This window comes from Gekko japonicus, unplaced genomic scaffold (genome assembly GCF_001447785.1).
Source record: "Gekko japonicus isolate JY-2015 unplaced genomic scaffold, Gekko_japonicus_V1.1 scaffold593, whole genome shotgun sequence".
Lineage (NCBI taxonomy): Eukaryota > Metazoa > Chordata > Lepidosauria > Squamata > Gekkonidae > Gekko > Gekko japonicus.
Window position 1 is genome coordinate 816,517 of NW_015169191.1, and position 27,124 is coordinate 843,640.

A 27,124-nucleotide genomic window follows, 5' to 3' on the forward strand; every position below is an offset into this window, starting at 1 on the left:
TGTCTCTGCCTCTTCCCCTCCCCCTCCCTCCCAGAGAAGGAGGGGGAGGAGCCCTCAGCCAGTCAAAGGAAGGCTTTCTCTCCTCTGTCAAGCAGGAAATAGGAGAGACTGGGGGAAAGGAGCTGTGACTCCAGAAGCAGGAAGGAAGAAGCAGCGGACCACCAGGTTCTTGGCGGGCCAGATAGGAGCCCCCCAGGGGCTGGATGCAGCCCGTGGGCCACATTTGACACCCCTGCTCTAGATGGTAAAATGTTGAGGTGCACCAACATGAAATCAGTAATCAGGAAGCTTTCCAGATGGAAGAATACCAGCAAACTGAGTAGAACAAACACATTATTCTCTACAGATTATATTGTTAGAATCATACTTAAAGAGATGTTTCTTAATCGTTCTCATAGCTTCCTGTCCGGTAACTGAATGGAGTAAGGAAAGACCGAGGAACTGAATTAATTACTCAACAAGTTTATCCCAATGGGAAACATAAGAATCCTCTCTTACCAAGCCGAGGTAGCCCTCTAGGGTGTTGGAGCTCTCTGAGATCTGATGCTGGGTAGTAGATCTGTTGCTTTGTAGAGATCTATGACTGGATGACCAAGGATGGGAACTGAGAACTCAGGACAGGAAAAGTTCTTTACTCACTTTAGTGTCTCCTGCCTTTCCAAAAGAAAAGAAAAGAAAAGAAAAGGAGGGGTCAAATTAGCCCCCACCAACCACACAAGAAGTTCTAAGGGCTTCAGGTAGCTCATACATTTTTGATCCATATTTGAAAAGTGGTGTCTAGGTATCACTTGCCGTGTACTGATATATATATTTTTGCCAGCCTGCATACTTAGTCCATTACCGTCTCTAAAGTGGATTGTGCTAAATAGAGGAGGTGGTGGTGGGGCCTTGGATTCTTAGGCTTTATCTAAGTGGCTGTTTGACACTCTGGTTAAAAATGCTGTGGTATAGTGATTGTGAACACTCATTTTCAGATGTGGTTCAAATAACCATAACCTTTGGGGGAGCTCCTTTTCACAAATGGATTCCCACAAGATTATGCTTGTGTTATTTTATTTAGGATTTTATTTAGGTTATCAGTTGCAAATGGATTACCTAATAAATCCCTTGTAATGTATCCAGTCCAGGCCGCGTGGCCGGCTTGGGCTCCACGTGGTCAGACACAAACATCGAGCTTCGCTCTAAGAGACAAAGGACTATGCGGATCCTAGCCCTCTCCAATCAGGGGGCTGGGTTCCCAGCCGAGAGCCTATGGGACTCTCGGCCACTGTAAATAACCTATTGGGAAGTAGGGGTGTGTTTTGGGTGGTGGTTTCTCGGGGGATATAAGCCGGCCTGCGAGCCGGCCAAAGTCGTCTTGTTCCTGATTGAATAAAGTATGCTTTGCTGAAATCACTCTCCATCTGCGTACTTTTCATCCCTGCATAACTATGGGATTAATTGTTAAGAGTTTTTTTTCCAGAGCTACAAAAATGCATGGAAGAGATAACTGATTTAATTATGGAAGAAATACCTAAAGCAGAGTAAGTATAGTTAACTAAGAGTCAATCAGTGTGTCCTGTAGTTTCTGTATCCTGCAAATGCTCTGTTTCCTGATCTCTTCATACCTCCTTGTTGCCCACTAACCTCTCTGCATGTCTGTCTGTTAATGGAAATGGTTGATTTGCTATAATGTCCCAATGGGAGTTTTACTGTAGCAGTCATTAGTTTACATGCTCTGATGTCACAGAGGACCTTGGCCTTTGGGTTATATAAGTGAGTGCCATTCCTATTTTTTAACTTTTAAACATAAAATAAAAATAAAGGTTTTATTCACTGTTCTAGAATTCCCCAAATTAATCCTAAAATGTATACTGGGCTGATAAGGCTGGAAGGAAGGAATATGGGTTGCTTTGTTGTATGTGTGTATGTACCACTGTGTCTAGAAGACTGTAAACCTGTGAGCTGGGATAGAGCTATCTTTCTCCTTTATGCTCTAGTTGTTTATAGGCACTTAGCAAGTAATATATAGATATTATCAAGCTTCTTATTTCCAAGGCTCTTGATGCATCTGTTGGGCAACACTTAGAAATGGAATTGTAATTTTTGTGAAACAAAAAACTAGGTAAATGCCAGGAATTTCAGATCCTAATTTATTGTTACAAGTCACAAGAGGTGTTCTGAGGAGCACTTTGATAGAAAGCCTTTATCCACAGACAAACTAGCTGTTGGTTCTTGGTGCTTACTGAATAAAAGTTTGTCTCTGAAACATAGGCCCTTGCTTATTCAGATTATTACATTGTTTGATTCTCTCTTTTTTACTACAACAGTTTAGAGATGCTAGTGAGTTGTGTTTTACAATTCAGCTTCATAGGGTCCTTCTGTACACAAGAATACGCTAAATGTGCATGCACATTTTATTTGTGTTAGTGGCTTCTAGTTACATCAACAGAGGGCATCATGTGAACATTTCCAGCCAACATGAATACAGTAATAAATGGCTTGCAGTCAGATTGACTCTAATTTTCCATTAGTTTAAAAAGCAAATGTTTAGAAAACAGCTGTTTCTCTTTTGTGGTTTTTTTTTACTGGTAAGGCATTAAAAATACTTTCATACCAAAAACAGCTGTTTCTCTTTTGTGTGTGTGTGTTTTTTTACTGGTAAGCAGGGCTCTAGTCGGGGGGGAGCTCTCAGGTACGGAGCTCCGAAAGAGAACCTCTAGGGGGCGGGGCGGTCACGTGGTGAAGCCCCGCCCCCTTCTTTACCCCGCCCTCTGCTTCGATCCTCATTCCGTTTGGGAATGAGGATGAAGCAGGAGGGTAAGTAGCCGGGCCTTCTGACACACTTCCGGTGATGTCAGGGGGTGTGGCCTTCTGTCACTTCCGGTGATGTCAGGGGGCGTGGCATATGCAAATAAGTTATGCTAATGAGTTATGCTAATGAGCTCCGGCAGCTCTTTTTCTACAACAAGACCCCTGCTGGTAAGGCATTAAAAATACTTTCATACCATTAAGTTACATTGCTTGTTAACATGTAATGCTTCTGATTTAGATACGTCAGTTTGCTAAATGACTATGTGGAATCGGAGTTTTTTCTGTTTGATGGTGATTCACTGTTCATCACTTGTGTAAGAGAACTAACATTACAGCGAGGACAGAATTTGCACTTCTTTTACCTCGTGGAACGCTTTCTCCTGGATTTAACAAGCAAAGGAGCAAAATATGTCATCGTTTTTTTCAAGGTAACAGGAAGATTTGTTTTAACTGTATGTCTTCCTATTTGGTTGTTTTCTCACTAGAAGAAGAAATTTGTAACCTCTGCTAGCAGGACAAAATAATTCAGGTGGAACCATTTTATCTAAAATAGGTGTCCAATTGATGCTATAGTGTCCTTTGATCTTCATTCTTGCAATGATCACCTAAGCATCTTTGCCAGAAACAACTCAATGTACATCTTTTAAAAACAGCAAGTCTCGGTCCTATTCAGGGGGTGTTGCTAAAAGGAATAGGCTACAGGCAGGAAGCCCTGCCTAGGGATGGGCACGAAGTGGCTCATGGATAAAAGTTCATGATGTATTTTGGCCAGTTTGTGGCTTATGAACTGAAGAGCCACCACAAATGTCCATGAATTTTAATGCGGTTTGTGGTGGTTCGTGAAGATCAGAAAGCAGGGGGTTTAAACCCATTTTCTTTTCTTCACAAAAAACAGCTGAGAGGCAGGGAGCAGAAATGGCCATTTAACCCCCTGCATTCTGCTCCCCAAGAAAAGTGGCATGGAACAGAAAGCAGGGGTCACAAAACAAAACAACCTGGTTTGGTTTGTGAATCAACCTCCCAGTTCATAGCAGTTCATGGTTTGGCTACCAACCACAAATGGAAACAAACCGCAAAAATGAAGTTTGTGCCCATCCCTAGCTTTGCCCTTAAAAGCTCACTCTAAATCCTTTAAGCTTTTCTTTGCAGGTCACTGTCTTCTTTCTTGTGGTATTACTGTACTATACCACAGTCTGTTTCAAACAGAATAATTTATGGAATATTTATTGTTCTTGTGAGAGTGGTAGATTTTACAGTTATAAAGATTCTGGAGAGATGGCACAGTATAAGCTGGTAGAGTGTGGAGATGACCTGTTTCAAATGGTCATTTATTCAAGGAGGTCACTGAGTGATCTTGTACAGGTCATTATTTGTAAGCATAGCCTATTTCACAGAAGCATTTTTGAAGAAAATGGGCAAGTTCCCCTCTAGAATACCTTGATAAAGGGAATGTTACAAATATATCAGATAAATAAATAGTGGCTGCAAAGCTACTCTGGATTTATAAGTAAGCATAAGACTGCAAAATGAGCTTCTTTCTCCCATCCAGATAGTCCGATTTTGAACAGGTCAAAAAGTCTAGGTTGAGTTGAAAATCGTTGTAGGCCTTCTAAACAACTCAACATTCCTACAAACGGAGAGATTTCTCAATAAATATTAGGGAATGATGTTTAAGTATAACTGTTACAGTAGGTTCCTATAATTCTGTTCTTCTGTCAGGAGACCCTGCTGCTGATGCAAGGAGCCTTCCACTAGCAGTAGAGGATCCTTATTATTTATTTTTAATTAAAATATTTATACCCCACTTTTCCTCATTTTTCAAGATGGCTCACAATGATAGTTAAAAGACAAAACTAAACTAAACTAAAATAATAATATCCTGGTACCAGCAGAAGGCTCCTTGTGTTGGAGGAAAGCGCCATCATTTGCATAATAGAGCCAAAGGATCGAGCCCATCAGCTACCATCATGTAGTTCAGTTTAGTAACTTTAGTGGGTCTGCCAGGCATGTAATAGAATGGGATTGCATCCTTAATATAATTCCTAACAAAGAATGCATTGCAGCTACTGTAATGAATTTAAAAGTAATATATACATATCTCTCTTTTTTTTTTTGCAGGATGCAGAACATATATATTATAGAAATCCTGATCTTCTTTCTTTGCGAACTGCATTGATTACTCATCTGAGAAACAACACTGAAACTCCTGTATATACTGAGTTTTCTAACTGCTTAGTCAGCAGCTGGCAAAATTTTCTGGAAGAGAACTATCCATATTTCTTGATAATCGCTGATGAAGGCCTGGATCAAGTGCAGACCAATTTTCTCCATATATGTATTATTCACACTTTATCAAAGAAAATCAACATTGTACTTACTTCAGGACAAGAATCCGATGCAGTCAGAACATATGGATATCATATCCATAATGCATACCGTCAATGGCAGTTTTTTCAACAGGTGAATAGTAATATAGAAGAATTCCTCTACAGCAAGCAAAATAAAAATAGGCCTTATTAGCATTTTAAAATTAATATGACCCTTTAGGTTCCACAGACTGCTCTGAGGTGTGTCCTGTTTTACCAAATGGCACATCTCTTTTTTTAAGGGTGAATGGTGGGATCAGAAAAGAGCAATGTTTGAGTCTCAGGAATCCCCTAATTTTCCTCTTAGATGTGAGTGAGGAGAAAATTACCAGAGTGATGTCTCTTGAATATTATTTCCAGTTCTAAGGTGCTGTCATTGAAAACCATTGAGGATGATAACATGTAAGGAGAAAATCTCATTGCTACTGAGCCAAGGGTTGCAAAATTTACTGAATAAACACAGCCTTTCATAAAATAACATTTAGTAGCGGAAGACAGGAATATTATGCACAGTGGCTGAAATCTACCTGTGACTGCCATAAGGAATCCCCCATCCCTCCTCCTGATTTTGGCAGATATGGATTTACTTGTCAGGGTAACCTGTAGTTCCATCCTATGATAGAGTGCAAACAGGAATTCTCCAAAATGTGTACTATGCATGTGAAATGGACAGAATTAGGAAGTGGATTTGCTCCTGTTTCACATTGCTACTAATCAGTCATTTCTAATATGTAGTTGGTTTCATAGAGTTGCCAAGGGTCTCCAGGTGGCAGCTTGGAGAGCTCTCAAATTATAGCTAGTCTCCAGGTTATAGAGGTTAGTTTCGTGGGGGAAAACGAGTGCTTTGGAAGGTGAACTGTATAGCATTATATCCCATTGAAGTCCCTCCCTTCCCCCAAACCCTGCCCTCCACAGGCTCCATCCCCCCAAATCTTCAGCTGACAATCCTATCTTGTGATGTGGGTGGCAAAGAAATTTTGATAAGGACTCCTAGGAGTAAAATCGCAATGAAAGCCCTGTTTAAAGACCCTGGCTTTCAGGGGGTGGGGGGGGGGGGATGAGGTATCAAAAGAATGAAAAAGGAAATGCTTTTTTTTTTTTTGCTAGTACAGTTTCATGAGGATTCATAGACAGCTACTTGCAAAATACTTTATGCCCTTTGTGCAGAATGATATAATGGCGTTTGTACGATAACTATTCCACTCAGGTGCTAGAAGACGGTTTGTTTGTTTTTTTAACATCCTGAAGCAATAAATGCTGGTTCCAGCACAAGGTTCACAGCAGCAATAAAGGTGACAAGTCAGAAGCACCAAATATTCCATAGTTACGTGATGTTATTCCCTCTCCCCTTTAGCACCTGAGTAGAACAGTTATTGTGCATAATTTGTATAGGGTTCTTTGTATAACATGTCTCATATAGAATTCTGAGTTTTTGGAAATCAATGCCTTGTGCTGGAGTACGGAAAACACAGCATCATATAGCACAGTGAAATGCATGTCCTAATAATAATGACAACAGCAGCAGCGACAGTAATTATATCAATCTAAATTTATTTCAGTGGGGCATTAGTGTGACTTGGAAGCAGTGATGGAGTGATGAGTTATGCTCATGATTTTGTGTGTTTGTGTGTCTGTGTTTCTTTTAAGCATAAAGTAAAGATTACGAATTTGTACCAAACATTGCTTGCATACATGAAGAGATCTAGTTCAGAAGCAACCCTTTTTCTTTCTGGATACCCAAGTCTGGAAACCCTGGCGACAAAGGTAACATGCATCTTCACTATCATAATTAGTTGTGTCTTAAGAGGGTGTCACTATGGGGGTTTCCCATTTGCTGAAGGGAACTGGTTCAAATGACACTGGGGCCCTTTATACTTTCCCAGACCGCCCCCGAACACATCAGGAAATTTCAACCACTATACACATCCTATGGCTCAATTAGAGATCTGCATGACCAGAGCAGGCAAGATAACTGGTTCAATACTGACTGCAGCGCGCTTAAAAGGGCAATTCACCATATGCATCAGCAATTTAAATCACCCAATGACAGAGGCATACTTAAATGGATGTCCTTCTTAAAATGGGAACTCAGAATGCTCATTAAAAGCAAAAACAGAGATGCTTAACCACCTCATGAAAATGTTTAATTTGGGCTTCCATACAAAAAGATGCAAATATCTTCTGGGATTTGATTGCAAAGGAGCTAAACACTGGATCCCCACTCTTCTGCCACATCTCTACCAACTGTTGGGAGGCACATTTCAAGGCCTTATTTGCAATTCCATCCAACACCTCTGCCAAAATGACTTTCGTGCCAAAGATTGTGAAATGCCCCCCCCATCTCAGTACCAGAAATTAAACTTTTAATATCTCAAATAAAATCCAGGACGGTGCACCAGGCCCTGACCTGGTACCTGCGGAGCTATTTAAAGCAAATCTTGATTGGTGGGCAGAGATACTGGCACCAATATTTACACAAATTAACTAGACAGAATTATGCCCTCCTTTTGACAACATGCAATAATAGTCCCCATCCATAAAAAAGATGACCCAATAGACCCGAATAATTACTGGCCCATAATTTTACTATCAGTGGTGGGCAAATTATATGCTTCCATGCTGTATGAGAAGTTACTTTCTTGGATTGAGGATAAAGCCATTCTGGTCAGAGAGCAAGCAGGATTCTGCAGAGGAGCCAATGTAGTTGATCATTGTCACTCTAATTCATTGTTGACAAGTATACTAGCTCAAAAGATGGATTGCTAGCTGCTGCCTTCATGGGTTTTAGAGCAGCTTTTGACTCAGTGCCCAGGCAAAGATTATGGGACAAATTGAATAATTCATCTACTGACAAGCACTTCCTATTTTTGGTCAAACAAATATATGACCAGCCTACAGCCCAAGTGAGATGTGGTTCATCCAGTGAACTGACCAGGGCTATCCCACTGAGCAGAGGAGTTAAGCGAGTATGCCTCCTTGCCCCGTTGTTATTTAATTTGTACCTTAATGATTTAATTCCTCATCTCTGGAGATGAATTCTGTTCACCTCACCTGGCTGATGCCAAAATACACTGTCTCCTATATGCGAACAATACTGCTCTCCTGTCAAGTTCAACTTCTGTGGTTGACCTTCGCAACCTTATAGGTTCCTTTGTGGAGTACTGTTCCAATGAAGGTTTAGGTATTAACGTTACCAAGTCAAAGGTTCTTCTTTTCAGCAGAAAACAAAGTATAAGAAATACAAATGGGCAGTAGCAGAATAATCGATGCAGCAGCTGGACCATTTCAAATATTTAGGAATTATTTTTCAAGCAAACCTTTCTTGGAAGGTGCACCTGAACTCTGTTGTGAGAGCTGCTTTGAATACCGGGAAGGCCATCTCAAGATTCTGCTATTCCTCTGGTGGCCAGTGCGTTCCTGTGGCAGTTAAGGTAGTCACCACTAGAGTTGTCGGGCAGATGCTATATGCTGCTGGGGTTCGGATCAGCGCAGTAACAGACAACATTAATAAACCACTACTAAGATTCCTACACAATATCTTGGGAATTCCTCAGTTTGTGTCTGAAATAGCTCTGAGACCCAAAGCTGGGGAGATGTCCTTTGAAGCAACAACCAGGGGAAGAACATTTAATCTGAAATTTAGGATATTAAAATCAAATCCAGAACCAAGCTTCCTTGGAATAGTTAAGATGGACCATCGCATAAGTGACTGGGATAGACTACTGGATCACAAATTGTCATGCCTGGGACGTGATGGAAAAAATGAGTAATCAAGAATTGACCCAGCTCACCAGAAAATGTCTTAGGGACTTTGATTATGAGAGCACACTAATCAGAGCCCGCAGAGTGTGTTCATCCTTCTCAGTTGGCATTCTCCCTCCAACAAAAATGCCAAATTATCTATCTGAGTTAACTATTCCATAGTATAGAAGAGTTTTTATGCTAGTGCACCTGAATGCCCTACCTTCAGCAGTGATGCTAGGAAGATTCAGTGGAATTCCATATTCAGGTAGACTCTGCAATTGTGGCAGCAACAAAATTGACTCTGTAGACCACATCTTTGATTGTCCTAAATTCTCAGAACTAAGAGCTGAATTGATCTCCGCATTATTTAATCAGAACTCTCTTTCTCCAGAAGCGAAATCATCCTGACTACTCACTGGCAAGGACAAACAAACTACTCTGTGTGTGGTGAAATTTTTGGGAGCTGTTAAGTTACATGATAACTAACTTTTAGGTTCTTCTCCCATGGGATGAGGGTTTGCTGTTTATGACTTAGATTGTAAAAACAGTAAAAAGTAAAGTAAAAGAAATAAAATATGGAGTAATATTGTTTCTCCGCTCTTATGCTCTGAAGTTTCAGGTTCATGCAAAAATCACCTCACTACAGAAGGAGATAGAAGATTTCCGATATATTGTCTGTATTGTCACCTGTTCACTGATTTTGGAAAAGTACAATCAAGAAAACCAAGCTTTTTCTGTGAAGCAGGTGAGAACTTCCTTAATAAAACAAGTTATTTTCTGCTGAAAACAGTACAATATACATGTAACTAACATTCCTGTGTACATTCATTTTTAAAATATCTTTTCCTTCCTACTTTCATTTTGGATGGTGGTTTTCCAGCTGGTTATTGTCCATCTCTAGCCTTAGAAACTTCATTACTGTACCAGCAGCTACCAGGAATGTGTGATTCTGACGTGGACATTCTCTATGCAGTTAGGAGGAGTCACAGCTTTGCATAGAATTGACTTTTAGTTGTTGTTGTTGTTCAGTCGCACAGTCGAGTCCGACTCTTCGCGACCCCATGGATCATCTCCCGCCAGGCCCTCCTGTCCTCCGCCGTCCTCTGAAGTTGGCTCAATTTCATGTTCGTTGCATCGATGACACTGTCTAACCATCTCATCCTTTGCCGTCCCCGTCTTCTTTGACCTTCAATCTTTCCCAGCATCAGGGTCTTCTCCAGGGAGTGCTCCCTTCTCATTTGGTGGCCAAAGTATTTGAGCTTCAGTTTCATTATCTGGCCTTCCAGGGAACAGTCGGGGTTGATTTCTTTTAGGATTGACTGATTTGATCTTTTTGCAGTCCAAGGGACTCTCAAGAGTCTTCTCCAGCACCATAGTTCAAAAGAATCTATTCTTTGTCGCTCGGCCTTCCTTATAGTCCAACTCTCGCAGCCATACATGACTACTGGGAATACCATTGCTTTGACCATGCGGACTTTTGTTGGCAGGGTGATGTCTCTACTTTTTATCATGCTGTTTAGGTTCACCATCGCTTTCCTCCCAAGGAGCAGGCGTCTTTTAATTTCATGGCTGCAGTCACAGTCTGCGGTGATCTGGGATCCCAGGAACGTGAAGTCTGTCACTACTTCCACGACTTCCCCTTCTATTTGCCAAGGAGTGATGGGGCCGGATGCCATGATCTTAGTTTTTTTGATGTTGAGCTTCAAGCCCACTTTTGCGCTCTCCTCTTTTACCCTGAGCAAGAGGCTCTTAAGGTCCTCTTCACTTTCTGCCATTAGAGTGGTATCGTCTGCATATCTGAGGTTGTTGATCTTTTCCCCAGCAATCTTAATTCCCGCTTGTGATTCATCCAGGCCAGCATTTCGCATGATGTACTCTGCATATATATTAAATAAGCAAGGTGACAATATACATCCTTGTCGTACTCCTTTTCCTATGCTGAACCAATCAGTTGTTCCATATCCGGTTCTAACTGTCGCTTCTTGGCCCTTATACAGGTTTCTCAAGAGACATGTGAGGTGGTCTGGTACTCCCATCTCTTTAAGGACCTGCCATAGTTTGTTGTGATCCACACAGTCAAAAGCTTTAGCATAGTCAATGAAGCAGAAGTAGATATTTTTCTGGTACTCTCTTGCTTTCTCCATAATCCAGCGAATGTTGGCAATTTGATCTCTAGTTCCTCTACCTCTTCGAAACCCAGCTTGTACTTCTGGTAGTTCTCTATCCACGTACTGTTGAAGCCTAGCTTGTAGGATCTTGAGCATGACCTTGCTAGCGTGTGATATGAGTGCAATTGTGCGATAGTTTGAACATTCCTTGGCATTGCCCTTCTTTGGGATTGGAATGTATACTGACCTTTTCCAATCCTGTGGCCACTGTTGCGTTTTCCAAATTTGCTGGCAAATGGAGTGCAGAACTTTAACAGCATCCTCTTCTAAGACTTTGAATAGCTCAGCTGGGATACCATCACCTCCACTAGCTTTGTTGTTAGTAATGCTTTCTAAGGCCCATTTAACTTCACATTCCAGGATGTCTGGCTCGAGGTCAGTGATTATACCGTCGTGGTTGTCAAGGACATCGAGGTCTTTCTTGTATAGTTCTTCTGTGTATTCTTGCCATCTTTTCCTAATCTCTTCTGCTTCTGTTAGGTCCCTACCGTTTTTGTCCTTTATCATGGCCAGCTTTGCATGGAACGCTCCCTTTATTTCTCCAATTTTCTTGAAGAGATCTCTAGTCCTTCCCATTCTATTGTTTTCCTCTATTACTTTGCATTGTTCATTCAGGAAGGCCTCCTTATCTCTCCTTGCTGTTCTCTGGAAATCTGCATTCAGTTGGGTAAATCTTTCCTTTTCGCCTTTGCCTTTCGCTTTCCTTCTTTCCTCTGCTATTTGTAAAGCCTCATCAGAAAGCCACTTTGCTTTCTTGCATTTCTTTTTCTTTGGGATGGTGGTGATTGCTGCTTCCTGTACAATGTCACGAACCTCTGTCCATAGTTCTTCAGGCACTCTATCTATCAAATCCAGACCCTTTTAGTAGTCTTATACAAATGTCAGGCTGTTGTTGAAGGCAGGGAACAGGAGTTCTGCAACTTGCTGAGTACTGTGGGCACTTCTGGAATTGTGAGAAAGAGTACTGGGCATTACCACAAAATAGCTGCTATGGGGCTCCCCAATCCTCCTCCGTATTAATAAAACTTCAGTTGAATAAAATGATCAGGGTGAAAAATAGAACATTTAAGTTTTGTAGGAGGGCAAGAAACCTTTCCGGTAGTAGTGTAATTACTTGTGCTTTACTTGTGCTAATCCAATTGAAATTAATTGCAGGGGGAGGCTTTAGTTTGTCTAGAAAGTCTTTCTGGAGTCAAGGTTACAGATAGGAGAATCCAGTTGAAGACAATACAAGACTGGGCACTAGGAGATTCATGAGTGGATCTTCCTAACATTTTAAAAACAGAAGTAATATCCCCTGGGGGTTCAGATATAGATTGGTGGTAGGGGGAGAAAGGATTTAACTTCAACCCCTTCCTTTGTGTCATCAATGAAAACTCAAAGAGCCACACCAGTCACAGCAGATAAAAAATAAGGCCAAGGCTGATGGTGTAAAATTAGGTAAAATTATATTACTCAGTTAAATTTCCAAACATTCCCTACACATTTCACCAACAGGCTTCGTCAGGGGAATCTGTTCATCTTGCAGTAGTTCTTCAAAAAGTGTAAAGACAATGCCTGTTGGTGAAATGCGTAGGAAATTTTTGGAAATTTAACAAAGTGATAAAATATATTTTTGCCTTATTTTACACCATTGGTCTTGGCCTTATTTTTTTATTTCATCACAGGCAGACACTAATAGGAAGGTCAAGTTCTAAGTAATGAAAACTTCTCCTGCAAGGTCTCAGTCTGAATCAGAACATGCTTGTTTTTAAATACTGAGAAGATGACCACGACTTCTTCAGCATCTTGTTTGCTCTGGACTTTTGATTAATGGACAGGTCATCATCAATGCTCCCTCTAAGCTGTGGAGTCTTGTGAGCAAAAATTCTACTTTGTGAACTTCTGGCATTAAAGTTGTGAGTGAGATATTTGGCTACCGCAGAAATTAGTTTGCTCTGGAGCCATCCTTCCTGAGCTAAGACAAAAATTTGTCAGCTGGAGGCTAAAAAACTGAGCTCACTCACACTAACTAAGCTTAGAGGGAACACTAGTTATCATATATGTGTTGATTTGTCTGATTAAAAACTATTGTCACTATCACCCATGGCCTCAGACCAGGTGGGTGTTGCCTGCTGGTGCCACCACTGAGATCCACAGACCACTTCCTGCCAAGAGCTTCCTTCACACTGTTGTGCCTTCCAGTTCCCAGTAGGCCTTAGCCCCAGCCTCCTTCACTGCCCACTAAGGGGCTGCCCTTGACCCAAGGTCTTCTTGCTGTCCCACCTTAACAGATGCTGTAGGGCTCTGAGGCCCTCCTTTGGTCTTCTGCCCATCTCCTAGAGCCTCTTACATCCTTCCTTGCTCTCCAGGGACTTCGAGTCCTTTGGCGGGGTGCTATGGCCTGGTTGCCCTCTTGGGCTACTCCTAGCCCCCATGGTCCTCTCAAGGCCTGCAGGCTGCCCCCAGTCTCCTGGCTATCTGTATTACATCAGCACAGCCGCCTCCTTCTCTGGCCCAGCACTGCCTAAGGCTCCCTTCTACTTGGTGCTCCCTTCAGGTTTCCCCCTCCCACTTCCCCCTGGCCATTTTTGACTCTGTAGTTGGTCAGACTGGGCCCTACCCTTATACCAGTGTCTCTCTGGCTTTGCTATGTTTTCTTCTAGCCAGGCTGTCAGGAGAAACACAATGCCATCTGGGCCCTGCAGGGCCACCCAGTTGGCTAGAATTATAGTTTTTAAAGTATTCTCTCTCGGGTTTTTCAGCTGAAAATTGAACTAATGATGTGTTTCTAAAGTGTCAATTTGAAGTGTTCAGCTAAATGAGTATGTGACAGTTCTTGAGGAGCAGTTGACTAATAACTAAAATATTTATATTTACAAAATGGGGAGGCAATTCAAGCATATTTTCAAAATGTGGTTTGTGGTATATGCTTCATAAAATTTTCTTTTTTGTATGTGCTTTACTGAAGTCAAAACCTGCATTAACTCTGCAAGAAGCTGAAGACCTAATAAGGATGTATTGCCTTAGTGTGGTTTTTCTTCATCACATGCCCCTTTCACAACGAGCTCAGATTAGATTAATGAAAAATACATGGAATGAAGAAACTTTCGTGTTCATTCAACAGGTAGGTACTTCTATCCGGACTTCAAAAATACTATTGAAACAAAGGAACTCTCAGTGTTGGCTACCTTTCAAAATGGGTTTAACTAGGGATCAGCTGAAAAAAAGTTGATTTTGTGAAAATTTTCATGTCCTGAAAAATTATCACCTGTTAGGCAAAAGATTATGATTAGAGAAAAGATTATGATTTCATATTCACATTCCAGTCAGATTTGGCTGTGTGACATCATCACTGATGGCAAATGAAGCATCTACACTGTGCTCCATTTGGATGGAAGGAGGAAGGGAGAACATGACCTGTTGCCAAGGCAAGCAGTCTACTGTGTCCTCCCATGTCCTTTCAGACTGAAATAAGGCTAATAACATGGCTTTACTGTCTAAAAGAAGGGGGGGGAATGACCCTAGGCAAACATTTTACTCTGTGAAAGAAATTTTCAAATAAGCAAGCTACAAAGTAATGTAATTAGTTTAATGAATGTTCTACACACCGTTATGAATGTAATTTTCATAGAGCATATGACATACAAGTACTTAAAACAAATAGCCAAATAAAGGTCTTGGTATCCTTTCAGCACAGTGAAAACTGAAATCATGCTTGCAAATACATTTGTATGTGTATGTGCACAACCATCCTGTTCCAAGCTGTAAACATATTAAAGACTTGTGCTCCTATCTGCCTACAGTGTACTTCTGATTTCTATCAGTATTACACATCTTGGTAATTGTATAACCATCAGTGGAACATGCCAGACTCTACATTCATGGACTAATGGCTCCTAGAAATGTTGCAAATATGCGTTCCATGCCCTGGTTTCCCTCTGTTTGCACTGAGTATACTATATGTGTATACTCATGTTTGTGGCCTTCATATTTGTGACACCAAAAAAAAAGCAGCAGGGGAAAAATCTTGACTCATGTCAAGTATCGCTTGGATACTTAAGATCATGAACATCTATTTGAGTCTTTCAGAAAAGAAGACTCATGGTATACATCCTTAACTGTACAACTAAAGTAAAGTCTTAAAATTTACATGCACTATTCTTGTGGTGTTGTGTATTGGCATAATGCATCAATATAAATTCTGGATTGGATCCAGTGAGTATTTTCACTGTCTTACACAATTTCCCTCCTTACTATAGCCCCTGTCTCACATGGCCGTGTAGGTCCCACAATTCCCAGAGCAGCCATTTTATTGATCAAAGAAGATCCCTTCCTCTATTTTCCTGCATGTATATTGTCCATTTTGAAGGGCACTCAGTTAGAAAATGTTTTTTGTTCCATATCTTTTCTGTAGCTTTATTTATTTATTTGATTTATATACTGCCCTCCCCCGAACTGGCTCAAGGTGGTGTACAACAATTAAAATAATACAATGAAAACAGTGTTAAAATAACAATTTGCACAGAATAGTATCCTGAGATACCATGTAAAAATAGAGAGATCAGTTGTTAAACCCGGTGTCTAATCAGATGCCTAATCAGATCAAGGCCACTGATGGGTGATTGGCTTGAAGCTGAGGGGGGGGGGACATCTGCTGCCTCAACCAAATGCCCGGTAGAAGAGCTCCATCTTGCAGGTCCTGCAGAACTGCAATAAGTCCCACAGGGCCCTGATCTTGTAGGGGACCTCATTCCAACAGGTGGGAGGCAGGGCCCTGGTTGAGGCTAATCGGACATCCCTGGGGCCAGGGAACCACCAAGGGATGTTGATTTGTGGACCTCAGTGTACAAATATGTGTGCATATTGTATTTTTATTGTTGATTTACTGTAAGATCCTTTGAACATTGAAGTGGAACACAAATATCTATGCAAATAAATCCTATTCAGATTTTTTAAAATTTCCTTTCAGCATAAACTTTGTGAATCCGTTGTGCTGAAAAATCTTGCTACTCAAACGTCATGGAAGATTGATTTTTCTGCCCTTCCTGATTTGAGTGATAATCTCTTGTGGAAGAATATTGCATTTTATTATGAAGCTGAAAAACATTCCGGTATTTTATTCTTTTTGGATTATTTGACTGATAATGTTTTTCAACATGTAAAGTTAGTAGTCCTGTAAGTTACTGAAAGGAATGTTGCTGACTTATTTCCCACTGATATAGTTATAGTCATATATTGATTGTACAGGAGGCATGGCCTTCTCTTTATTGTACCCCATGACTATAATTCATTGGGGATTGACATTACTGTGGGCCAATGGAAGAAGAGCTAATTTTTTTGAATTGTGTCCCCTCCCATAACAACTCTTCTTAAATGTTTGGTACTTAAATGTTTGGTACACAGTGTGATTTGGGTTACATGGCAGCATTCTTGGACAGCAAAACTCTTTTTAAAAAAATTTTAAAATATTTTATTTATGTATTTGTTTATTTAAAACATTTTATGCTGCCTTTCCACCTGATTATGGTCCTCAAGGCAGCAAACATGAAAACATTGAAAATTATAAAATAATTCAATAAAAACACCTCTGAATGTAATACCAAAACCAGGGCGAAGGGCCAACAACAGTTAGCAAGGGTATGCTAAATGAAACAAAAAAGTCTTCAGCATAAACAATCTAAGTACACATGCAGAGGCACAAACTGAGAAGCTCAAATCAAAGTCCATAATTCTATGTGGCATTAAAGTATGCTTAAAACCATTGATTTCTGTTTGCTTAAGTGACTTTAACTCTGGGTTAAACTTCATTGCTTGTATCCTATGAGGTCTGTCAGTAGAGGAAGATAAAAAATGAATGTTCTGCCTCCTCCTGTTTAAGCCCACTAAACCCCCTGACAGTTTGTTCTGGGGGATGAAGAGATCCTCATGAACAGCATAAGTAGCAAAATAATGGTGAGTCTGAAGCTGGTAGAAATTCCTTCCACCTCCCAATGTCAGAAACATACCAAAGGTTACAAGTCCATATGTAGTAGAAGAGAAGACTGGGAGTGTACCAAATAGGGATGGGCATGAACCTAATTTCATGATGAACATCGCCAGGTTTGTGAGCCGAGGGTCATATGATCGCGCCCGCAATGAACCTCCCACAACCCTCCATGTTCTTTGAGGAGGTTTTTGCAGTTCGTGTTGGGGTTCTGGTGGCAGACAAAGGGAACCCATTAAATAGCGCAGCTTACAAAAGACATTTAATGGGAACCCTTTAAATGGCTTTTGCAAGCTGCACTGCATGCGAGTGAAGTCCAAGCAGTGAGTTCACTCACTTCCAGGTGAACTCGCCACTTGGACTTCACTCGGCACTGCTCTTCCCCTGCTCTCCCCCCTTCCATTCTGCTGGCCTCAAGGAGCCGCTGCCAGCAGAAAGGAGGGTGGGAAGATGTCAGATCTTCCCCCTTCCATTCTGCTGGCCTTGGGGAGCCACTCCCAGCAGAAAGGAGGGAGGGAAGATCTTCCTCCCACCTCCTCAGATTGTCCCTCCCACCACATCATGAACCTCATTAAATGAACCAGTTCATGAAGGTTCATGGTTTGTGTGACCCCATGAACCACAAACCAAGACAAACCTCCATTTTCCCAGTATGTGCCCATCCCTAGTACCAAACATCTAAATAATGGCGGTGAGGCACAAGGGTGTTTAAACCTTCTCCCACCTGTTGGTTATTCCATGTGCTCACTTCCTCATGTGGAGTACCCAGATATTGGGGGGGGGGGCACTGGGAAAGAAAATGGCTGCAGTGAGGGGATTGTAGGGGGCAAGTAGCAGTTGGGAGAAAAGTAGATATCCCTCTAAGTCATTCCATAATTTTTCATATTTTGGCATATTCCTTAGGGCCAAACTACAAGTGACGGAGGCCACGGGTCTATCCCATAGCAGCTGACACCCTTTTAGAAGCAGGTATAAAACTTATTGCAAGGCCCTGATCTTGATCAGGCACATAGCACAGTGGCCCCAAAAGCTCTTGTTCCCTCCTGCTCCCTTTCAAGTGCTGAAACAGCCATGGGGGGCTGTTTCTACAACTTGAAAGGGTGCAGAGAGGGGGACAAGAGCTCCTGGGGCTGTTAAACCATATGCTTAATCCAGATTGGGGCCTTGTGGGAATTTTTAAAGGATTATAACATCTTGAGATGGTGTCAGTAGCCATGGGATGGATCTGTGGCCATCACCACTTATAGTTTGGCTCTGAGTTCCCAGAGCAAGTCTCCACTGGATGTCTAGTTTGATTTTCTGTGTTGGATTGTATTTGAAATGTAGATCAGACACTATATTAATTAAGGTACTGACTTCAGAGTGCAGATCAAAAAGCCTGCACAGTGTGGCATAAGACATACAGGGGAAATATATATATATATTAAAAAACAGATGAAGTAAAAGTTTAATAGTGCAAGAATCTCATGAGATTACCTCAAATCTCAGAAGCCATTTTGGGTTGCCTAGGTAATGCTAAATGGTTGCTGCAGTTTCATTGTGAAACTGCCGGTGAGTAGGTGGAGGAGTGGGTAGGCAAGAAAGACGGACAAGTGAAGCTAGAGGGGGAGGAAAGAAAAAGGAGGGAAAATGTGGGCTGGAGGTTGGGAAGGAAGCAGGTAAAGGGGAGAATGTGCAACAGGAAAGTAAGGAAGCAGATGTGAGTACTGAAAAAAATAGTTGGGAGAAGGAAGCAGGGAAAGGAGCTGGTTGTTCAGGCTGCCAGCAGAAAGGAATGGGGAACATGTAAAGTCTGGAGGGGGGGAAGTGGGGGGAGAGGAGAGATTGTCTCCAAAGTTCTCACAGATTTCCTGACTGTTATTCTTGAATTGTTGTATTTCTAAATAAAAATGGTCTTTCATATGTAAATTTTCACAATATATTCTTTTTAGGGTTTGATTTGGATATAGGAACAAAAATTAAAGGAGATTATGAACTTTTGTGGAAACATATTACAACACTGTTGGGAACATTCAGTATTGGAAGTTCTTTTCCTCTGCGTACAACTACTAAACATTTTATTGAAAACAAGTGTTTAACTAGCAAAGGTAATGTCTTTAAGAGCTACTTTCCCACATCAATATATCACAGGATTTTATATTCTTATATATACTTACGGGATATTGATAATATAGATTTAGATCATGCAATGGCTATTGCTGAAATAATGTACTATTTTACAAACATTTTAATATTTAAATATATATGCAGTACGATAATTTTATGAACAACTGTCATATATTAAGATATGTCACAGCGAAACTGTTTTAAAGTATGTTAAAGAAAACAAATTGGGAAGGAAGGTGAAATGGTACAGTTTGATCTCTCAGATCTTGGAAGCTAAACAGGGTTGGTACTTGCATGGGACACTGCCAAGGAGGACTGCAGAGGATGGCAATGGCAAACCACTCCTGCTTCTCACGTGCTTTGAAAGTCCCTTGCTTGGATTGCCGTGAATTGGTTGTGACTTGATGATGCTTTACACACGCACGCACGCACGTGCATGCACACACACACACATGCACACACAGAGCTTTGTATTATACAAGTATGTAAATCTTAATTACATTTAACAGTAAGGAAGATATCCCCTTTTCTCATTTAAGAAAGCTCTTAGGTCATTATTAGTAAATTATTTTTTTACATACATAGTTTAACATCTTAATCCTATAGTTTTGCACAGCAGTGATGGCTTATAACTGCATGTGCTAAATATAGTAAAAAGGTAAAGGTTCCCTTGCTCGAAAGCCAGTCAAGTCCGACTCTAGGGTTGCGGTGCTCATCTCCGTTTCAAAGCCGAAGAGCCAGCGCTGTCCGAAGACATTTCCATGGTCATGTGGCCGGCATGACTAAAAACCAAGGCGCACGGAATGCTGTTACCTTCCCACCGAAGTGGTACCTATTTATCTACTTGCAATTTCTTGCTTTCGACCTGCTAGGTTGGCAGGAGCTGGAACTAGAGACGGGAGCTCACTCCGTCATGTGGCAACTCGGGTCTCGAACTGCTGAACTACTGACCTTCCACAGCCTGCAGCCTCAGTGTCTTAACCACTTGAGCCACCGCAGCTCCTTAGTGCTAAATATAGTGCTGTGCAAAAACATGAGGGCAAGCCTGTTTTGCTAAGCTTTCTGTCAGTTACCCCAATCAAGTATTAAGTAGGTGTGGTTTGCTCTAATAGCAACATCTTTGATTGCTAAAATGCCCTTAGCATGCTGTGCTTTTGAATCATCTCCAACCTTGCTCTACAGCCAGTGACTGGGTATGGGACAGCTTGATTACATGATACTACTATGCTGCCATAGCAACATTGACTCTGGCATTATTTTGGGGCTACTGCACTTTAATTATTTAAAAGAACATGTATATTTTCCTATGATTGTTCCATTTCAGCAAAGTTATTTTGGTTGCATTTTTGTGATGGTTCATCAGTCCCTGTAGCATTTGCCTAGTTTTTCTTTAGAGAAAGGAGTGAATAATGATGATGATGATAATTATTTATTTATTTATTAGATTTTTACCCCGCCCTCCCAGCTCAGGGCGGCTTACACAACCAGTATAGAACACTGCAATGTAACAATGAAATCTACAGTATAAAAGCCATCAATACACAATTTAAAACTATAAATATTACAACATATTAAAGTGCTAGTGTTCAATCCTCGGCGTACAGTCAGCTTCTTGATATTCCTCAAATGTCCGGGCAGTCAGCTCGAGTTGTAATTGTGGGACCCAGATGGTAGGGCTTGCTCTCCGTAAGCTGTCAGATATCGGTGGTGGTGGTGGTGGCTCCAAAAGCCTGGCGGAAGAGCTCTGTTTTACAGGCCCTGCGGAACTGGAACTGTAATGTCAAGTTGCTGTTGCAAAAGTGATGTTATAGGTACATATGTAGTATTGGATGCTAGTCATACTTTGTACTTAGGATCATAATTCTGTCTTTATATTTTAAATGTTGGATGCTAGTCATACTTTGTACTTAGGATCATAATTCTATGTTTATATTTTAAATGTTACATTTTATATGTTATATTTTAACTAGTTACATCTGTTACTGTGTGTTCATTGGATCTTTTCTAATGCTACCATGTTGGTTCATGTTGGAGATGAAATTTGAACCAGTGACTTTAGATCCACAGCTTGGTTTTTGGGAGGGGCTGTGGCTTAGTGGTAGAGCATCTGCTTGTCATGTAGAAGGTCCCAGGTTCAGTCCCTGGCATTTCCAGTTAAAAAAGACCAGGCAGTAGGTGATGTGAAAGGCCTCTGCCTGAGACTCTGGAGAGCTGCTGCCAGTCTGAGTAGACAGTACTGACTTTGATGAACAAAAAGGTCTGATTCAGTATAATCAGCTTCATGTGTGTTCATCTGTACAAGTAATGTTTAGAAATAATTCATTGCAAAAATACAGTTAACTTAAAAATCTTGTTTATATTTTTGAACTGTTGCTGTAGTCATCTTTTCAAATAATATTTCATTTCCCTGATAAAGGCGAGGAATCCAAGAAGACATTTCCTAATCCAGGATTAATACCAATTACGAATACCTTAGTGGATGCATTTACTGGAGATATTTTAACTGATCTGCCATTTTTAAAAAGGTACCTCTTACTTTCATTTGGTTTTTATGAATGCATATAGAATACGATCATTATGTACAATAGCTTAATTACATCAGAAACCGCTTGCATTAAGAATGAAAAATTATGCAAGCTATGAAAACATGTAGAAATAGCATCTAAAATATTTAAAATTGCCATGTATATCAAATCAGTATAATTCAACAACTATGGTAACACACGTCTCTACAGCATCTTCACCCTTAATAAGGCCTAATGTAGAGAGAGCATCAGTTACCAGGAATGACTGTATATCTGTCAACATAACAATCCAGCATTTCTCAAACTGTTGCCCCTGGGGGTCTGGGAGAGTACCTCTTGGGATCTGCAAGTCCTTGGTATGGGACGAGAATGAAGCCTTGCATGCACCCATTGGGATAATATGAAAACAAGGAATGGAGTCAGAGGCTCTGTATCTCAGGGGAAGAGGATGGAATCATTCCCTTTCAAAGGGTGGGATCTCATAATTTTTTTGCCACCTGCAGTCAGCTAGCTTCCAGATCACTTCAGAACACTAGCCAGAGGTGGTGATTTGCTGTTGGGGAAATTGTCACTTCACCCTAGAAATTCTTAATTGGCTGAGGCCCATACTAGATGAGAGTCTTCTAAACCCCCTTTTCTGCATCCAGATAGGAGCTATGGGGAAACTTATTTTCCAAGGGTTATAGGCCTCAGTACGGATCAGGACCATGGCTTGGGGGAGGAGTCTCTGCCTTCTCATCCATAACATATACCCAAGCCAAAATGGCCCCAGGATATTATTTGCCCAGTTGTAGGGTTGTACCTGCATGTGAAGCTCTAAATCTGCCCCCCCCCCAGTTGCTGTTCTTGTGGGAGGGCTGTCCATTTTGGACGACAGCAGGAAGAGGAAGCAAGAAAGTCATACTCCATAGATACCATAATTTTGGAAGATCATGTTCTGATACTTATTAGAATAAGCTATCTCAAAAAATGATTACTAATTTGTTTACTCTGGCCTTAATGATAGGAAGGCCCTGCAATAAAAGTGATTGTTTTAGTAATTTAAACATTATATTAACTACATATTCGTTTTGTTTCATAGTGATGATCCGGTGGTTGTCTCATTAAAAAAACAGAAAGAATTTGATGAGCTTCTGCACTGGCATTCAGGGAGACCTCTCAGTGATGATTATGACAGGACCAAGGGAGATTTTTGTGGTAAAAATTAAAACTTCTTGCTTCAGTGAAAATCTTGCTTGCATATGGGGCCTGTTCCCATTTCTTTCTAGAAAGGGAAGAGAAATGCATGAAATATTGACGAGGTGTGCAGCAATGGCGGAAAAGTCAAATTCTGTGATTGGGATATGCTGCCAACCAGCTCATGCTAATCAGGGCAAGCCTCACTGATATTAGCTTGCTTCATGCAGAGCACAACAAAGGGGAGGACAAAAGGAATACAGATTCCCCAAACTGTAGGGTGAACTGTGGTGCAAGTGGCAGGAGTCCTGGGATTAATGTATGTACTTCAGGAAGCTCTGAAGAAGCTGCTCTGAGTCCCTTCCTTCAATAGAGTTTCCATTTGCTAGGTGTGCACACAGGTACAGAACCACAGCCATTTAAAAGTATCATCCACACACACCTGCAGCTCATTTGGAAAAGGCAACACAAGAGGAAAACCAAGAGTCCATCCTTTTAATAAAGGCTTATTGGGCTGTTATTTACCAGGAGATGTTATTTACCTCCATGCCATGAAAATGTTCACCAGCCCATTTCTATAAATCATGCCTCTATTAAAAGAGAGCACATTTTTTCTGCAGGTTGCTGTTAACTCTACCTAATGGAATGTTTGCGTTTTCTCCTATATAAGGATCCAATTGTAGGGTAAATTCAGGAATACCTGTTTTTTTCCAAGCTGGGGTGAGTGGGTGGGCTATCCAGACACTAGGGCAGCAAGAAGTGGAAATATTCATAGAAAACATACTTGTTACCTCCCTTTCCTTTCCCTTTTATTCCCTAGAACTTCATTGATTTACAAATCTTGAGCATCTTCATATTTTGGACGCAAGGGATAAAATGACTGAAACAAATTTTACTACTGCCAAAGTAATCTTAGGCTCATTATCTCTAAGCAGATATAACAGAGATTCCAAAGTATACAGTAGGGCCTGATCTATAATGAGTGGCTTAGTATAGTAATCTCTAATAGTCTAAAAAAAGGCATTTAAGCAGAACATGAAACAATGTGTCAGTCTTATTAAGGTAAGGCCACAGGGGCAGATTCTATCAGAATAAGGCCTATTCAAAAAAATTTACTTGTAGAACCAAGGAGGGTAAAATAATCTAGCAAATAGAAAAGCTCTACAGTAGCATGGGATAGTTAAATAATACATCCAAGGGGGAAATAAGATTTTAGGAGAGAAATATCAAGGACTGGGGTGAACAGACTCAACGAGCTCTGAATAACAAACTTCCATAATCAATCCCTAAGACTAGCCTTTGTCGTCATACCAACTAGAGGCAGTTTCTTTTTGATAGCTTTCATCCAGCCCAATCTGAAAATATTCTGTTTCAAGGCAGCTAATAGGCCATCCTCAGCAAAAAAACCCAAAAACAAACAAAAAACCCTTTTAAATCTCAGATTAAAGGCAAATTCCACCCATGGTACAATATTTTAGACACAACATGGTACATTCAGATATTTGACCAAATCTCACCTATAGAACATTTTAGACACAACATGGTACATTCAGCAATTTTCTTAAAAATTGAGGGAGGGACTGATCGATATTATCTGAGATAACTTTAATCCAAATAGGTGAGCTATAAAGAATAAAGGGAATCACTTTTAATTTAAGTGCTTGCACAGCTTCAAGAACTTACTCCCCTCCCTTATTACAACCCCCCCCCCAATTATAGCAGTAGCACAGGATTTTGCTTTATTAATTGTCATTCTAAGATGGGGATTTCAGGATAAGTCTGCTGAAACAGAATCCCCAAATAGGAGAAAGTCTTCTTGCTCAATATTGAACCTATTAACTGATCATTTCAACAGGCTCTATCTCCTGTTTTTGCTTAAGACTAAAACCTTGAGTTTCTGATAGGCAATAACTGGAGAAGATTCACAAGGCCCTATGCAGATCAGCTGTCATGTGGGACAGAATGACGGCATCATCTGCATAGAGCAGGACTGGAACACTGGTCTCAGCTAATTTTGGTCGATGGCAGCAGTCATTAAACTTTGATACTAGACTATTTATAAATAATTTAAACAAAAAGCCAGTAAACATCCCTATCCTATCCTAGGCTTACCAAGGTCCAGCGGGGGATTCCCGCCGTCGCCAGGATGTGACGCTCCGTGTTGCTCTGGCAGCGGGACTCCAAACAGCCCCGTTGCCAGAGCAACGCGGAGCGTCACATCCTGGTGACGGCGGGTGCAGCGCGTGGAGCCGTTCCCGCGGCAAGGCTCCTGGAAAGAAATACGAATCCCCCGCCGGACCTTGGTAAGCCTATCCTATCCCCTTTTCCAAGTTAAATTAGTGTATTAGTGTCCTTCGTACCCACAAAACACTTGGGCAGTTGAATCCAAATATAACTGTTGAGTGAGCCCTAAAAGCCTTTTATTAATAGTTGTTTGGCTCAGTTTACTCTGAAATTTGGAGCAATGCATAGAGTTAAGCCCACATATAACTGCCCCTCCTTATCTGATGAATATTTATCAGCCAAGTAGTAGAGGACTGAACAGTGGTCATAGGTTGAAGAGCCCCACTTAAAACCAATCTGCCCATGGCTTAATACAGCTTTTGATTCCATCCATTCCAGAAGTTTCTTAAGTAGGTAAGAGGTGTACAGCTTTCCTAAGGAAGAAAGAAGTCTGATTGAGCGATAGTAGCTTGGATCCAGTATGGATTGCTTTTTGAGTGCTGGGAGTATAATCCAGTCTCCATGAATCAGGCATCTAACTAGTTGAATTAATTAAGGTAAAAACTGGGGCCAGTACTGAGATCATTAGACACAATCAGTTAGGATGGGCCACTCATGCTGATTGGCTGCCCCCCCCAGTGCCAGTCACTGTCAGCTGCATTCCAGGGGTTCATTGCCACCACCTTCTTCTTTTAATCCCAGAAACCTTTATGTTCCATTCCTCCCCAACCCATCATGCAGGCTGTAAGGCTTAAAAGACACAAGCAGCCGCTTTCCCCTCTTCCTTGCTAGAGTGCAGCTGTGCAGATTATGGAGGATGCCTCCGTCCCTTCTTAGCATGAGTCCCATGTTGAGGACAACATAGGTTAATTAGGAGTAGAGAGTAGGAACCAATTCCTGTCTACCAAATCCCAATCAAAGAGCCATAACTGAAACAATCAGCACCTACATGGAATAAGATTAGGAACAGAGTTCCAGAAGCAATGCAAATGAATAGGTTTGCCAATTCTCTTGTTCCTTTGGCGCTCCTGTGCCATTGAAAGCCACACTGACAGACTGCAAAATCACAAGGAGAACTGTACTTATCACTGCATGTTCCTACTGTCAAAGTCCTCCCATGTGCAGACTAAGCTGGCACAAGAATTACACTGACCTGGTGGTCCAGTGTAGTTTTGAGGCACACTGCTTGGTGTTACCGTGGTGATAAACAGTTGTAGAGTTTGGCTGGCATCCTAAACCATTCAGAGACAGGATATTAGATTGTGCTGTAAAACATTTAACAGTATCATGTATCACAGGCTACCCATCTGTTTCCAAGCACAATTAAAACTGCTTTGGTGCAGTATAACAGAATAACTGTTTCTGCACATACTGTCCATTCTGCCTTTCAAGCCCTGCTATTAATGACCATGCCTTCATATCTTTTTACCTGGGCTTTTAATTAGGGGTGTAATCTTTCCAGCTGTTTTATAGTCTACTTATGGCCTGAAGTCTTATTTTATGGATAGTTTTGTTTTAATGTCCTTGGGCTTGTTTTGATATAGATAATTTATTATTTTAATAATTTAATTATTATTTAATTAAATAAGTTATTATTTTAATAATTTAATTATTCTAAATATTTAATTTTAATTTATTTTAATTAATATTAATTTAATTATTATATTTTAATATTAATAACCATGCCTTCATATCTTTTTACCCAGGCTTTTAATTAGGGGTATAATCTTTCCAGCTGTTTTATAGTCTGGTTATGGCCTGAGGTCTATTTTATGGATAGTTTTGTTTTAATGTCCTTGGGCTTGTTTTCATATTGATAATTTATTATTTTAATTGTAAGCTGCCATGAGCAGAACTCTGGGGAGGCAGCATAGAAATTGCCTATATAAATCTAAACTGTCCCAGGTGTGGATTAAAAAAAATCTGCACAGTGGGGCAATGTAAGTGTGGGGAAGTGAATCTGAAATCTAAACAAACAAACATGGATGTGATGTTTGCACAAGCTCTGACATCACAGTTTTTAAAAAATGCTAGTTACCTTGTGAGCTCTGTGGTCTG

At 40.8% G+C, this 27,124-nt stretch overlaps 1 protein-coding gene and 1 non-coding gene across 2 annotated transcripts in view; both read left to right on the forward strand.

The window, feature by feature from the left end:
* DDX60 (DEXD/H-box helicase 60) overlaps positions 1 to 27,124 on the forward strand; it is a 79,690-nt gene that overhangs the window by 3,253 nt on the left and 49,313 nt on the right. Inside the window, exons 2-11 of the mRNA XM_015416235.1 lie at positions 1,463 to 1,523; positions 3,032 to 3,221; positions 4,912 to 5,253; positions 6,807 to 6,923; positions 9,517 to 9,648; positions 14,022 to 14,177; positions 16,023 to 16,164; positions 18,968 to 19,123; positions 21,559 to 21,667; positions 22,749 to 22,864. Coding sequence (XP_015271721.1) covers positions 1,463 to 1,523; positions 3,032 to 3,221; positions 4,912 to 5,253; positions 6,807 to 6,923; positions 9,517 to 9,648; positions 14,022 to 14,177; positions 16,023 to 16,164; positions 18,968 to 19,123; positions 21,559 to 21,667; positions 22,749 to 22,864 — 1,521 coding nt within the window. The remainder of the gene's footprint in view (positions 1 to 1,462; positions 1,524 to 3,031; positions 3,222 to 4,911; positions 5,254 to 6,806; positions 6,924 to 9,516; positions 9,649 to 14,021; positions 14,178 to 16,022; positions 16,165 to 18,967; positions 19,124 to 21,558; positions 21,668 to 22,748; positions 22,865 to 27,124) is intronic.
* TRNAD-GUC lies at positions 21,224 to 21,295 on the forward strand. Its single transcript has one exon. It is a non-coding gene; the product is annotated as a tRNA-Asp (tRNA).